Here is a 14494-nt window from a genome sequence, read left to right on the forward strand (position 1 = left end):
AGCCATCTTCTTGCCGTTACAGAGAACACGAAGAGACACTTAACAGGACTGGGGACACAGAAAAATTGGGGGCAGAGATAAAGAGGGGGCAGAGAAGAAGGTAGGACCCCGCTGCTTATGAACTTGACCTGCCACCCCCCCACCCCCCCCCCCGAGCCTGTCTGGGCAGGACCACCAGCCAGCCTCTCTCAGATGAGAGATCTCAGATGGAATCAGATTCCCACCAGCTCCCCTTCCCCCTGCAGTCTTCGGGCAGCCTCCTCAAGAGAGAGGAGGGAGGGGGTGGGGAGCACACAGCTCCCAGGGAGAAGGCTGCCAAGACAGAAAGCAAGCTGAAAAAAGCAAGTAGCAACAACACAGACAGTATGTTACCATTTGTTTTTTAGAAAACACAAAACAAAATTACATTTCCAGATGTACATGTATACACACGTAATAGCACGGAGGGATCTAGCTACTCGATGATGGGGAAATCACCCGGCAAACTACATACATACAAGTTAGGTGGTGGGGTGCTGCATAGGTATTAAAATGACTGCAGATAAAAGTCATTTCAAATTTAAAAATAACACACAAGAGGGGCGCCTGGGGAGCTCAGTCGGTTAAGCACCGACTTCAGCTCAGGTCACGATCTCGCGGTCTATGAGTTCCTGCCCCACGTCAGGCTCTGGGCTGACAGCTCAGAGCCTGGAGCCTCCTTCAGATTCTGTGTCTCCTTCTCTCTCTGCTCCTCCCCCGCTCACACTCTGTCTCTCTCTCTCAAAAATAAATAAACATTAAAAAAAATGTTTTTTAAATAACACACAAGAGAATGCACAGTTTCCAGTGGTATAAAACTTCATGCACACACATTCACGAGAGAAGGGAGCTCTAAATGAGGCAGAGCTGGGACTGCTCCAGAGCGGATTGAAAGCACACTCAGGCGATACAAGCAAACAGGGAACATGTTTCTATTTCACTGTTTAAAACACACAACATAATTCATTTTCTTGCAGAAAGAAAAGAGAAAAAAAAAATCTGGAAGGATACCCCCTAAACTAATAACAACGGTTGGTGTGGGGAAGGACAGGAAGATGGAAATATCATAGTCCACTCAGGCTGCTATAAAAAATGATGAGAGCAGCTCCCAGCTGGCTCAGTCGGTGGAGCGCATGGCTCTTGATCTCAGGGTTGTGGGTTCAAGCCCCATGCTGGGTGTAGAGATTACTTAAAAAAATAAGACCTATTTAAACATGACTATAAGCAGAGTGGCTTATGTGCGACAAAAATGGATTTCTCACACTTCTGGAGGCTGGGAAGTCCCACATCAAAGCGCTGGAAGAATCCGTGTCTGGTTTCTTGTTCCTAGACTGTGTCCGTGTGTCCCCATGTGTCCTCACCTGCCAGGGGTGGCAAGGAGCTCTTGGGAACCTCTTTATAAGGGCACTGAGCCCACTGTAAGGGCACCACACTCGTGACCTGATCGCCTCCAGAAGGCCCCACCTCCTAAAACCATCGCATTGGGGGTTAGGATTTCGCCACATGAATTAGAGGGGGACACAGTCTATAGCATGAAGGGAATTTCACATAAGGTTTTTTTGTTGTTGTTTTTTAGTTTTTATGGTGAGATTTTTGTGTTGTATTCATGTAATAGTAATGGGATTAAAAAGAAAGACAAGAGGCCTTGGAAACACACACCCTACCGTCCTTCCCAACCCTACCCTTCTACCCACCAGTAGAAAATCACTGCTTTAAATTCAAGGTGAAGGCTTCCCACCTGCTGCTATCCTTACCTTCATATAGAAGTAAAACTGCAAAGATCATAAAAAGGCCAATGTCTCCAAACAGCTCTTTAATATCCATTCTGTCTCTCCCTGGGGCCTCCAAAGGGAGCCCTGGGCTTGGGCTGGTCCCAGTCACATGTACCAGCCCCCTCTGGCCAGCCTTCTTCCTGAGGTCTAGGAGGTGGCACCTATGTGCCTACCCCCAGCCTCCTCCCCTCTCCCATTAAGACGCCATTTGGCAGGGGCACTTGGGTGGCTCAGGCAATTAATTAAGTGTCTGACTCTTGAGTTCAGCTCAGGTCATGATCTCACAGTTCATGAGTTCTAGTCCTTTGTCGGGCTCTGTGCTGACAGTGCGGAGCCTGCTTGGGATTCTCTGTCTCCCTCTCTCTCCACCCTGTGCTCGTGTTCTCACTCTCTCTCTCTCTCAAAAATAAATAAATTTAATTAAAAAAACAAAGACACCATTTGGCAAAATCTCCGTAAACCTCTGTGAGCTCATTGCCCATGAACAGTTACTGCCTGAGCTTTCTCTGCTTTACTTCCCGATAAAGAAAAGAAAACAAATATCCAGTTCAGGGAGCGATTTGATGTATCTGAAGTTAACAAAGCCACAACAGGGTTAACCTGACAGGCTGTTAGGAGTAAAACCCTTTTCATGAGCAATACTTTGCTTGGGCTGCAAAAGGGCAACAGATAAATGTGAAAGGCTGCATGAACAGAAACGGAGTGGGTTGCTAACCATCTCCTTCCCATAAACCCAAGAGTCTGGGCTCCCAAACTGCCTTCTCAGCTGCCTGAGACCACTACCTTCCCTGGGGGCGCTCAATCAGTGCGGGACCACCACCTGGACTCCAGGTCAAAACCCATGAACTCAGACTCCAGAAAGCATCTTCGACAGATCCAAGCTGCTGCCCTTTCTGGGTCTGGAAAGCAAATTAGCAGTGAAACCCAGGAAACCTCGTCCTGTCTCAGAGCGATGGCGGGTCGGGCTTCAAAGCACCACTCGTCAATGGCAGCATCTGTCTTCGGTGACTATAGCAATTATAAATCATTCTTATCCTTTTATAAGACCTTCCAGGGCAAATTCCCCTTCTCCTATCAATGGCCAGAATTAATTTCTTTTAAAATGTCCTAGAACACAGGCGCCTGCCTGGGTGGCTCAGTCGGTTAAGTGTCCGACTTCAGCTCAGGTCATGATCTCACGGTTCGTGGGTTCGAACCCCACGTCGGGCTCCGTGCTGACGGCTCAGAGCCTGGAGCCTGCTTCAGACTCTATGTCTCCTTCTCTGCCCCTCCTCCATTCATGCTCTGTCTCTCTCACTTGCTCCTCTCCCTCAAAAATAAATAAACACTAAAAAAAATTTTTTTTATTTATTGTCCTAGAACAGATGTTTACTCTCAGGCTGATCTTTCTGCTGATTAGCGAGCTTCTGAGCATTAACGGTTATTAAGTCCTTTCTCAACCCCCTTCGAGTTCTCTCCCTGGATGCTCAGCCGCCACTCCCGAGCCATTCCTAATTTTCTGTACAGTCTGTCCAAGACTTTTCCCTGGGATCTCCTCCATATTCAAAGCATATATTAGAAGAGACATCAAGCAAAAGGTTAAAAAAATGTGCTGCTGCCTGGTGCCAATTAGCCAATGACTATTTACACTGCCCAGAGAAAGTCCCCACGTTCAGACAGCTGATCAAATATAGCTGGGGACCTCCTGCCCGCCCCCAGTACCAGTGAGCAGTGGCCCATCATGAGTGCAAAGAGCCCTCTACAAGAGACTGTCTTAGAAGCCCAGTGGGGACTAGGTAGGAAGGGCAGAATGAGACCCAGCGGGGGCTGTGCAGAGCCGCTGAGCCAGCCCCTGGACTGCTGTTGCAAGAGTTAAGGCCGTTGGCTGTCAGATCTTCCTGCCAGGGCCAGTAGAATACATCCCAACAGCAAGTTCACACATTACTAGGGTGGATCTGAGAGCAGAATATGGCAGCCCACACAGGAGACCTCTCAAAGTCATTATCATGCAACATAATGAACAGCAAGGAAGCCAAGGGTCCAGGGCGCAGAAAGTGACACTGACATTCAAGCTCTCGATAAAAAAAAAAAAAAAAAAAAAAAAATGACACATGGTCTTTCCTCCAAGACAATATCATGCCTCTCCACCCAACCATCACATCCAGCTCTCTGGTCCAGAGGCTGGTCCTTCTGGGACATGAGTAATCAGCTTCTCACCAGCCCCAGGGCCAGGTTCCCAAGAACCCGGCCTTCTCTCCCTCCGGTCAGGAATTTAAGGCAAGAAAGAGGACAGGAAGGCAGGGAAGACAATGTCAGAGTACCTCTTGGGATAGATGTCCAGCTGACTCCTGTGAGCCTGACCTGATCCTAGCTCATCAGAATCCAACAGAAGCAATAACCTTCAACCTCATTCTCCCCGATAGGGTCCTTCCTCCTCCTCTTCCCTTTCTGGGTGAGCAGAGAATTCAAGCACTAGCTCAGATCTCACGGAGGACTTCTGCCTGCCTCTAGGGCTGCTTGGGACACAGCATCTAGTGAGGCTGTATGTTCCCGTACTGGGTTCTTACTGACACTGACCTTTCTCCACTGACAACAGTATATGCAGACTACCTGGTTTTAACCAATGGCATTCAGTTACAAGTTCATGGCTTGACCCTGGCTCTCTCTGTCAGCGATCACAGCCAGATGGCGGGCTGTGGTTCGTACCATGCTACTGCATGAGTAAGTAGACGCTCATCCCCCAAACCCAACCCACCAGCCCTAGTTTACCGAAAAGGCCTAACATCTCTGGCTACCCCCACCTCCCCCCCCAATTCTGGTGCCTTTTTAGATTAAAAAAAATTTTTTTTAACATTTTTTTAATGTTTATTTATTTTTGAGACAGAGAGACAGAGTATGAACAGAGGGGGAGCAGAGAGAGAGGGAGACACAGAATCTGAAGCGGGCTCCAGGCTCTGAGCTGTCAGCCCAGAGCCCGACGCGGGGCTCGAACTCACAGACCATGAGATCATGACCTGAGCTAAAGTCGGCTGCTTAATCGACTGAGTCACCCAGGTGCCCCTAGATTTTCAAATTTTTACTTTGCAGCCCCTGAAGGGAGTTATCCTCAAGCTATAGGAAGGAAAACTGGAGCTGAGGGACACACAACCAGCAAATGGCAGAAGTGAATTCAAACTCAGAGCCCTGCTACCCAATGTCCCTACTTCATCCTCCTATAAATAAGCTCCCGTCCATGTGACGCTTGGCCAATGGTCTTAGGCTAGAGTTGGGTATGTCATCATCTCCCTGATGACAGTGAACGCTCCTTAAGGGTCAAGACCATGATCATATTCACTCACTTCTCCCGGTTTCTAGGTCCGCTCATATACACAGTGCCACAGAGTACGACATCAGCTATACTCTATATTTATAATGAAATCTGACATTTAAAATCTGAACTCACCAAAATGTAACTAAGGGAACGATTAGTCATATTACCAAGAGCTTATTTTCTTTTAGGGGGAAAAAAAACCAGTCACAATTCAGTGCCTCTAGGTAAAAGCCCTAAATGCCTTAAAATATCTATTTCAATATCACTAGCTGCTCAACAGAGACATGAATGGCTATGTCAAGTCTGAAGAGTGGTACTCACCAGGTGAGGCATCAGGAGGTCAGCCAGGTAGACAAACGCAGCTCCGAGAGTGAAGCCGATGGCCACAGGGAAGAAGGCAAAGGCACCAAATCCCCCAGAGGACGTGGCCATCTCCACTGCCGGGGCCAGGAGAGACCAGTAAGAAGCCGCTAACATGACCTGCAAAACCACAGTGAACAATAAGCCATTAAACCAACCACACAGAAGGTGTTTCAAGTGCAGACTTTAGTTGCACTTGAACTGAACCCAACACATGTGCTAGGCCTTCAGTCTTCCACGGTAGGTACTATCTCAAACCGAAAGGCCACCACCAGAATGCCTGGAACGAGTGCTATAGGAACAAAACATGGGGCAGACTAGAGCTGACCTTGGGAGAATGGAGTCCTAGATGCTGTCATCTAGCCTCTAATCCAGTGGGTCTCACCCATGGGCAACTGTACCTTCCAGGGGACGTTTGGCCATGTCTAGAGACAGTTTGGGTTGTCACAGTAGATGTGGGTCACACGTGTCTGTCTCCCTTCCATTTTTACCTGTTAGCTTTCTAGGTCTGCTCTCTGAGGCACCAAAGAAGGTATCCTTCCTCTTTGACACGTGGCACCCTTTGAAATATTTGAGGACAACCACTGATCAATATCAGCTCAGTCTTGCCAACTTTGTTATCTCTCAAAGGAAAGAAGGGAACTAATACTCATTGACTGCCTTCTATTTCCAGGGAAATGTATCTTTGATACCTTATTCTATCATTGCCACAACCTGGGAGGCAGATGCTGTTTTCTATTACTATCTGTAGAGAAAGAAATCGAATCTAGAAGTAATAAGAATTTGCACAAGGGCGCACAGCCAATAAATGGCAGATCCTAAACTGAACAAGTAGGACCTAATCACCTCGATGAGGGCAGAAACATGAAAGGAAAGAGAAAAATGAAGCTGAACCCAAAAAAACCTCAGTGAGGTCAATTTGATAAAACTTTCCAGTGTTTACCGAAGTAAACGCTCGTCCATGGCTGTTTACTCTTACAGATGCTGTGACATCTCCTTGGCAGATACACCCACTACCCATCGTAACCATATGACAGTCGTCACTGACATGCAAAGTGTTGAATGGGTTTCTAAAAATGATTTAATTATGCCTTGCCTTTAAAAAAAAAAAATCTGCATCACCCATCTCCAAAATAACACTCAGAGTGACAGAACCAGGAATTACAAAAGCAACAATAAAGAATAAATCCATGCAGAAAGTAATTTCTCTTCTGCCAACAATCATCCACACATGATCAATTGCTCTGGGCCCGATTCTCCTAGCAAAAGTCTTAGGGCCACCCCCCGGAAAATTGTATCTGCCTCAGAAACTTCCAGAAAGAAAGAAAATGTCTCATCAGTTCAGTTCCACGAGATCATCCAAGGAAGCCTGTGGGCCCCTTCTCCGTGACACAGCCCAACACGTCCCCGACTGTTGTCTCATGGCTTTAGAATTCAACAGCCTTTGAGAGCTGCTGTTCGTGGAGAACTCCACACCAAGGAGGATCTGCACGCACCTGTCCAGCAACCTCTTTCCCTGCACGTTCCAGGGCCTTCCATACAGCCCCACCATCAGCAACTCTAAAATGGTACCATCCAGGAAGGCCATTCCTCTCATCCTTCAATCCCTCCCGCACCCTGTCCTTTTTTTTTTTTTTTTTAATTTTTTTTTCAACGTTTATTTATTTTTGGGACAGAGAGAGACAGAGCATGAACGGGGGAGGGGCAGAGAGAGAGAGGGAGACACAGAATCGGAAACAGGCTCCAGGCTCCGAGCCATCAGCCCAGAGCCCGACGCGGGGCTCGAACTCCCAGACCGCAAGATCGTGACCTGGCTGAAGTCGGACGCTCAACCGACTGCGCCACCCAGGCGCCCCTCCCGCACCCTATCCTTGTCGATGCCGCGGGTCGGGGGCACTTCCTCAGCCTCGGTTCCCCATCCCATCTTGCACACCAAGCGCGTCTCCCTCTGCCCTAGCTCCTTTCCGTCCCTCAGCATCCCTGTGTGCCAACCTTTCCTCTGCCCCTCCAGATGAGAAATACAAAATGTTCCCGTGGACAAGTGACACGAGGTACAGGGCAAAAGAGATGTGCCCCTCAAGGCAGGGGTATGCCAGAATCTGGGGTGCTTTAAACAGAAAAGCAGCCCAGATGATTCGGGTGGACCCCTCCTTGAGAATCACTATTCTTCGTCCTTCCAGATACCCAACTGGACCCAACTGGATTTCCTTCATTTCTTTTCCCCACCATCCCTGCCACCCACATAAACTAGAAAAAAGACCAGAGAACAGTCATGAGATAGTATTGGGTTGCCTGTCCCAAGCGACCACAAGGCCCAAAGAAAAGTTATTTAGAGGGCAGATGTGATGGACAAAGATGTGATGACTTCCCCCCCACCCCGCCAAAGACAGCCACATCCCAATCCCCAAAACCTGTGAGTATGTCACCTTACATGGCAAAGGGGACTCTGTACTTGTGATCAAGTTAAGGATCTTGATATGGGGAGGTTATGCTGGATGATCTGGATGGAGCCAATGGGATCACAGGGTTTCCATGAGACAACAAGAGGAGTCACAGGGTTGCCTGAGTGGCTCAGTCGGCTAAGGGTCCGACTTCGGCTCAGGTCATGATGTCACAGTTTGTGAGTTCGAGCCCCGCATCGGGCTCTGTGCCGACAGCTCAGCGCCTGGAGCCTGTTTCAGGTTCTGTGTCTCCCTCTCTCTCTGCCCCTCCCCCACTCACGCTCTTTCTCTCTCTCTCTGTCTCAAAAATAAATCAACATTACGAAATAATTTTAAAAAATAAGCGCCACAGGGGAGATGTAATGACAAGAGCAGAGGTCACTGTCAGTAAGGGACTGGAAGATGCTGTCGGGCTGGCGTGATGATGGAGAAAAGGTCGTGAAGCAAGAAATACAGGCGGCCTCCAGAAAGTAGAAAAGACAAGGCAACAGATTCTCCCCTAGAGCCTCCAGAAGGAATGCACCCCGGAGAACACCTTGACTGTATCCATTTTGGACTCCTGACCTCTGACCTCTAGCGCTTTCAGATAGCATGTTTGTGTTGCTTTAAGCCACTACATTTGTGCAGCTTCTTACAGCAGCAACAAGAAACTAATACAGCATATGAAGGCACGCATGACAATTTTTTTAGAGCAGTTACAGGCTCACAGAAAAATAGAGCAGAAATAACAGAGAAGCACCCCCCCCGCCCCGCCATCTTGCACAACCTCCCCACTATCAAACTCCCGCCCACAACCTCCCCACTATCAACCTCCCGCCCCTCAGTGGCATAGTTGTTACACCATATTGATACACCATTACCGTCCAAAGCCCATAGTTTACATTCGAGACCAGTCTTGGAGCTGTACATTCTATGGGTTTGTACAAACACATAAAGACAAGTATCCACCTCTCCAGTATCAGAGAGAGTAGTTTCACGACCCTAAAACTCCCGTGTGCTCTATCCATCCTTCCCTCTTCCTAGCCCCTGGAGACCTCTGATCTTTTACCATCTCCACAGTTTTACCTTTTCCAGAATGTCATACAGACAGAATCAGTCGCTACAGTGTGTAGCCTTTTTGGATTGGCTGGTTTCACTTAGTGATATGCTTTTAAGATTCCTCTGTCTTCTTTAAAAGAAAAAAAAAAAAAAGCTTATTTATTTTGAAAGAGAGAAAGGGCAAGCATATGCACATTCAAGCAGGCCAGGGGACAGACAGAGAATCCCAAGCAGGCTCCGCACTGCCCGCGGGGACCCCAACGCGGGACTGGAACTCACAAATGGTGAAATTGTGACCTGAGCTGAAATCAAGAATCGGACCCTCAACTGACTGAGCCACCCAGGCGCCCGCCCCCACTACGTCTTTTCATGGCTTGCTAGCTCATTTCTTTTGGGCTCTGAACAATATTCCATTGCCTGGACGGACACTGTTTATTTATGCATTCATCTGCAGAGGGGTATCTTCGTTGCTTCCAAGTCTTGGCGATGATGAACAGAGCTGCTCTAAGCATCACGTGCAGGTTTGTGAGTAGATGTAACTTTTCAGCTCGTTCAGGTAAATACCGAGGAGTGCCACTGCTGGACTGTATGGTAAGTCCTATTTAGTAATTCCCCCAACGTAGCTGGCTGGCCTTTAACTCTCGATACTAGAAAAGCTCCTTTAAATGTTAAGCATTTTTTGATGTGGACGTAGTGACACTGACTAGCTGTAGAGAGGCAGGAAGTCGTGTGCCGATGGACTCTCAGCCCTAAGGAGCAGAGCCTGGAGGGGATAGGTTACCAAGGAGAGGGCTCAAGATTTCAGGTAATGGGCTCCACAGGAAAGTCCTTGCCAGCCGGTCCCTTTATGACCCCAGATGACAGATCCCGAAAGCCTTCCCACTGATGCAAACCTGCTTATAAAGGCAAAAACTGGTCTAGCAGCACCAGCCCTGAAGACACTAGATAGAAGCCTGAGGAGCAGACAGTGGGTACCTTCCTCTTCCCACCTTTGTCTACGAAAGGCATGCATAATCAGGTTCTGGGGTACACGGCAGGGACCTCGCTGTTCCCCAAAGTCCTTGTTTGCCTCTTTACTGCCAAAAAGAAAACATAAAACCCAATCGATCAAACGCGCTATGGGAAAGCTTTTGTGAAGTCCATCCTCCAAGCCAGAGGTTGCTAAACCAGCCAAAGTGGCCCAGTTTTGTGCTAAATGATCAAAGAAGCTCAAGGAAGTGAGCATTTCAATAACAACAACTCCTGCAAAAAAAGAGCTAAGGAGGAAATACATTCTTTTTAATGTATTTTAACATTTATCTATTTTTTGAGAGACAGAGAGAGAGAGACAGAGTGTGGGTGGCAGAGGGGCTGAGAGAGAGGGAGTCACAGAGTCCGAAGCAGGCTCCAGGCTCTGAGCTATCGGCACAGAGCCTGATGTGGGGCTCGAACTCACGGACTGTGAGATCATGACCTGAGCTGAAGTCAGACGCTTAACCGACTGAGCCACCCAGGAGCCCCTACATTCTTTTGAATGTATTTTTTTTTTATTATTTTTATTTATTTATTTTTTTTAAATACCTGGCTGGTTTGGTAGGTCTACTGCAGGGTCCAGAAACCTGAACGTGGCAGCTGATGTTTGAGAAGCTGTGTGTACTCTGCCCTTCTTCCCACGACTAAGGGTGGCCCCGCCCTGGCTCTCTTCTTGACATGCCTCCTGTGGTGTCTCAGCCCCATCCTGACCTCAACATGATCCCTACAGAGGGTCGAATGAATGAATGGATGACAAGACTTGATTTAAAAAAGTGGATGTTCGGGGCGCCTGGGTGGTTCAGTCGGTTAAGCGTCCGACTTCAGCTCAGGTCACGATCTCACGGTCCATGAGTTCGAGCCCCACATCGGGCTCTGGGCTGATGGCTCGGAGCCTGGAGCCTGTTTCCGATTCTGTGTCTCCCTCTCTCTCTGCCCATCCCCCATTCATGCTCTGTCTCTCTCTGTCCCAAAAATAAATAAACGTTAAAAAAAAAAAAAGTGGATGTTCATCTTGTTCATCACTGACAAAAGATGGAAACAGCCCCAAATGTCCCTTAAGAGATGATGGACTGCTTTTCAGCCCCGAAAAGGAATGGAGCGCTGGGTCCATACTATGGTACCGGTGAACTTTGAAAATATTAATTATGCAAAGTACAAGAGGCCAGACAGGAAAGGTCGCATAGTATATATGATTCCATTTACACAAAGTATCCAGAACAGGTAAATCCTCAACACAAAACAGATCAGTGATGGACAGGGGGTGGTGGGGACAGGAAATGGGCAGAGGGGTGGCGGGGGGGGGGGAGGCAACTGTTTCATGGGTACAGGGCCGTCCTTGGGGGTGATGAAAATATTTGGAACTAGACAGAGGTGGTGGTTGCACAATATTGTGAACTTACTAAATGCCACTGACTTGGGCACTATAAAATGATTAACGGTATGTAAATTTGGTCTCAATTAAAAAACAAAAACAAAAACAAAAACAGTTGGGCTTGCCCTAACCATTAGATCATTCGTGCAATGATCTTGCCCTACAGCCCCTGGTTATGAGCTGAAACCCCCAGCCAACTTGCCTTGGTCCAAGCACTTTCGTCGGCGAAAATGCCAAAACACCAAGACCTACCTCGCATGGCCCTTTCTTCAAGCATCCAAAACCCTTTACCCGGGTCCACATATACAACGGACAGGAAAACACAGGATTTAGAATCAGGTTCAAATTTGAATGTCGGCTCCGCCATTTGGTAGTGAGGTAGCCTAAGCAAGTAACCTAAGCTCTCTGCAGCACAGTTCTGAGCAAACGAAACACAGGGGCAATGCTACTACGTAACAAGATGGTCTCAAAGAATTCCACCGGCCGATGCATACACCACACCAACCTAGTTCCTGGCAGGAAGTTAAGTTGTCAAAGCGGTGTTGCCGGATTCTTCTCTGAGTCTGCCTGCACTCAGCAGGCTCCCCTGCGTGGCCCCATCTCGCTGCCTACCCCTCCTCCAGGGTGGCCCCTTTCCAACACACTGGATTCATTATTCGTGTCCATATTCCCCTGGGACTAGGATTAGGGCCACGCTGTGAGCATCTCTGTATCCTAGCACCACAGACCCGGGCAGTCCTGGGCAGAGCAGCTCTTCAATACAGGATGGCCCAAATGAATCCTCTGTTATCCCTGCTAGTGAAGGGGAGCGATGGGGGGGGGGGGGGGGAGACAGAGAAATCAAAAGAAGGCGTAATCGGGAAGTGATTCAACACTCATTTTTTAGTCTACTACCTAAATTACCTTCCAAATTAAGTACCATATAGGCTCATACTCAAATGTCTTCAGTCCTTTGACAAACACTGGATGAGTCACTGTTTAAAGCAATGGAGTTTTTCTTAGGTGTGGAAAGAAGATTGTATAGAATTTTCAGAGCATCACAGATAATCCATTGAATACAATCTCCTGATAGAATTGCATTCTTAGAGTTGAAAGGGGTTTCGGGAGGCTGCCCAGTCCAAGTGCTGCATTTGACAGGTGGGAAAACAGAGACCTGAAGGGATCCAGTGGCTTTCCCAAAGCCCCAGCGCAAGCTGATGTAATCCAAAACTGACTGCACCCTCCCACATCAAGTCAGCCCCACCCCTCCCCCACCTCCACTGACCCCTGGGGGTCTTTTAAGAAATTCTAAGGGCTACCGAGTAAAGACAAAGTTAAAGCTAGTGCCTCCCTCATTCCCAGACAAGGCATCCCACGATGACAGCCTGGGATGAATCGGTTTTAGCAATAATCAAATGTAATCGATCCCATGGCCATTCCCCACCATTGGGATATAAGCTGCTCCAAGAAAACGCAGCACTGGGAAATCTTTGGCAACTCATCAACAGGAGAAATGATCTTGTGGAACATTTTTCTCTGCAAGATTCATCAGACCTTACAAACCGAAATAAACCTTAAAAACTGAAACCCTTAGCCCGTGACTGCCTTAGAGGGAGGCAAACAAGAAGATAATTTCCTCCCTAGCAGCATAGCTAAAGCTGGCAGGTTCAAAACAAAGCCCACGTACATTATGCTTTGCGTGTAGGGCTCTGAATGAGAGGCACACCTTCCTCCCTTACAGACTACGCTTTAAAACAAGGACACTCTAGGGGCGCGTGGGTGGAGCAGTCGGATAAGCGTCCGACTTCAGCCAGGTCACGATCTCGCGGTCTGGGAGTTCGAGCCCCGCGTCGGGCTCTGGGCTGATGGCTCAGAGCCTGGAGCCTGTTTCCGATTCTGTGTCTCCCTCTCTCTCTGCCCATCCCCCATTCATGCTCTGTCTCTCTCTGTCCCAAAAATAAATAAACGTTGAAAAAAAAAAAAAAACAAGGACACTCTAAATGCAACATACATCCCAGACTGGATCCTGGGAACAGAGGAAGGTCATCAGCGGGAAAAACAGTGAAATCCAACTGAACGTCTGGGGTGTAGGGAAGAGTAACGTACCAGTGTTAATTTCTTGGCCTAGACAAATGCGCTGTGGTTATGTAAGATGTTTAGGGGAAACTGGATAAGGGTCTGCGGAAATTCCCTGTGCTATTTTTGAATGTTCTCTCAAAATCTAAAATACTTCCAAAGAGTTTATTAAAAATTAATAGTAACAGTTACCAAGACTGAGGGGGATCACTGCAGCCAAGGATCGTAAACTGTGCAAGCAAAGACTCGAAGCCAAGAGGGCCCACGGTTTGCTTTGTGGGGTCAGCAAAGTGATCGGCCTGGGGAGGCACTACTCGTGGTAGCCGGAGGGGACTGTGTGCCTCACAAGCTTCACCTCTGGGAAACCTACGGCCTCTCTCCTTGGGGCTCAGAGAGGGTAAGTCACCCAAGGACACCCAGCAGGAAGTCACAGAGCTGGGATCTAAAACCCAGGCCATGCTCTTAACGCCAAAGCTCCATTCCATCCCCTAGATGTTTGAAATTCCTCAGAAACAGTAACATTCACAATGTCACCTATTCAGTACGTCTAAGCAGAGAACGATTTCCTCCTAAACATAACTGTCAGTGTTGACTGTGTTTAAAACAGCAACGTTTACCGTGCTGCTGTGTGTCAATCCTAGCCCATTTGGGAATACCGTGAAATTGAAATTGTGGAACTTTCGGTTACAGGTGGCTGATCGAACACAGACTGCTGGCTCCCGAATTCCCGCTGGACTTAAAATATAGGGACGGGAAGGATCTTGATCACAAAAAAGGAAAGGAGAGGGAAAGGAGGGGCACGTAAGGACTGACAGAGACCCTGAGAAGGCTGACCTAAGGTGGTTCCCCCACAGAACCCAGAGCAGCCCAGGGATGGAGGGGCCCAGACACATCCAAAATGGGGGTGCAGATGGGGTGGCAAAGAAGACTGGTGGAAAGGCTGGAAAGCCATCAGATCCCAGATTCTTCCTGAACTTCATATGGCCAAGCAACTGGCCTGCCAGACACTCGGGGACACCCCCACCCCCACTCCACACCCAGCTAGGGGCTGGACCGCACCGAAAACAGGAGAAAGTGAAAGCCTGTGGAACAGGAGTGCCCAGTGTGCTCCCACGTTCCAGCCCCCCTCCTGCCCCAG

General features: G+C 48.3%; 1 protein-coding gene across 5 annotated transcripts in view; it reads right to left on the minus strand.

The window, feature by feature from the left end:
- The window catches only part of SLC39A11 (solute carrier family 39 member 11), a 428375-nt gene that overhangs the window by 290668 nt on the left and 123213 nt on the right, over positions 1–14494 (minus strand). For 3 of the 5 annotated variants that reach the window (XM_040452256.1, XM_040452258.1, XM_040452259.1), the window contains 2 exons: positions 5401–5559; positions 1281–1379 (listed from right to left, as the gene is read on the minus strand). In XM_040452256.1, coding sequence (XP_040308190.1) covers positions 1281–1379; positions 5401–5559 — 258 coding nt within the window. The remainder of the gene's footprint in view (positions 1–1280; positions 1380–5400; positions 5560–14494) is intronic. The other 2 variants (XM_040452260.1, XM_040452257.1) reach the window with 1 other exon arrangement.

This window comes from Herpailurus yagouaroundi, unplaced genomic scaffold (assembly GCF_014898765.1).
Source record: "Herpailurus yagouaroundi ecotype Mexico unplaced genomic scaffold, PumYag 206, whole genome shotgun sequence".
Classification (NCBI taxonomy): domain Eukaryota; kingdom Metazoa; phylum Chordata; class Mammalia; order Carnivora; family Felidae; genus Herpailurus; species Herpailurus yagouaroundi.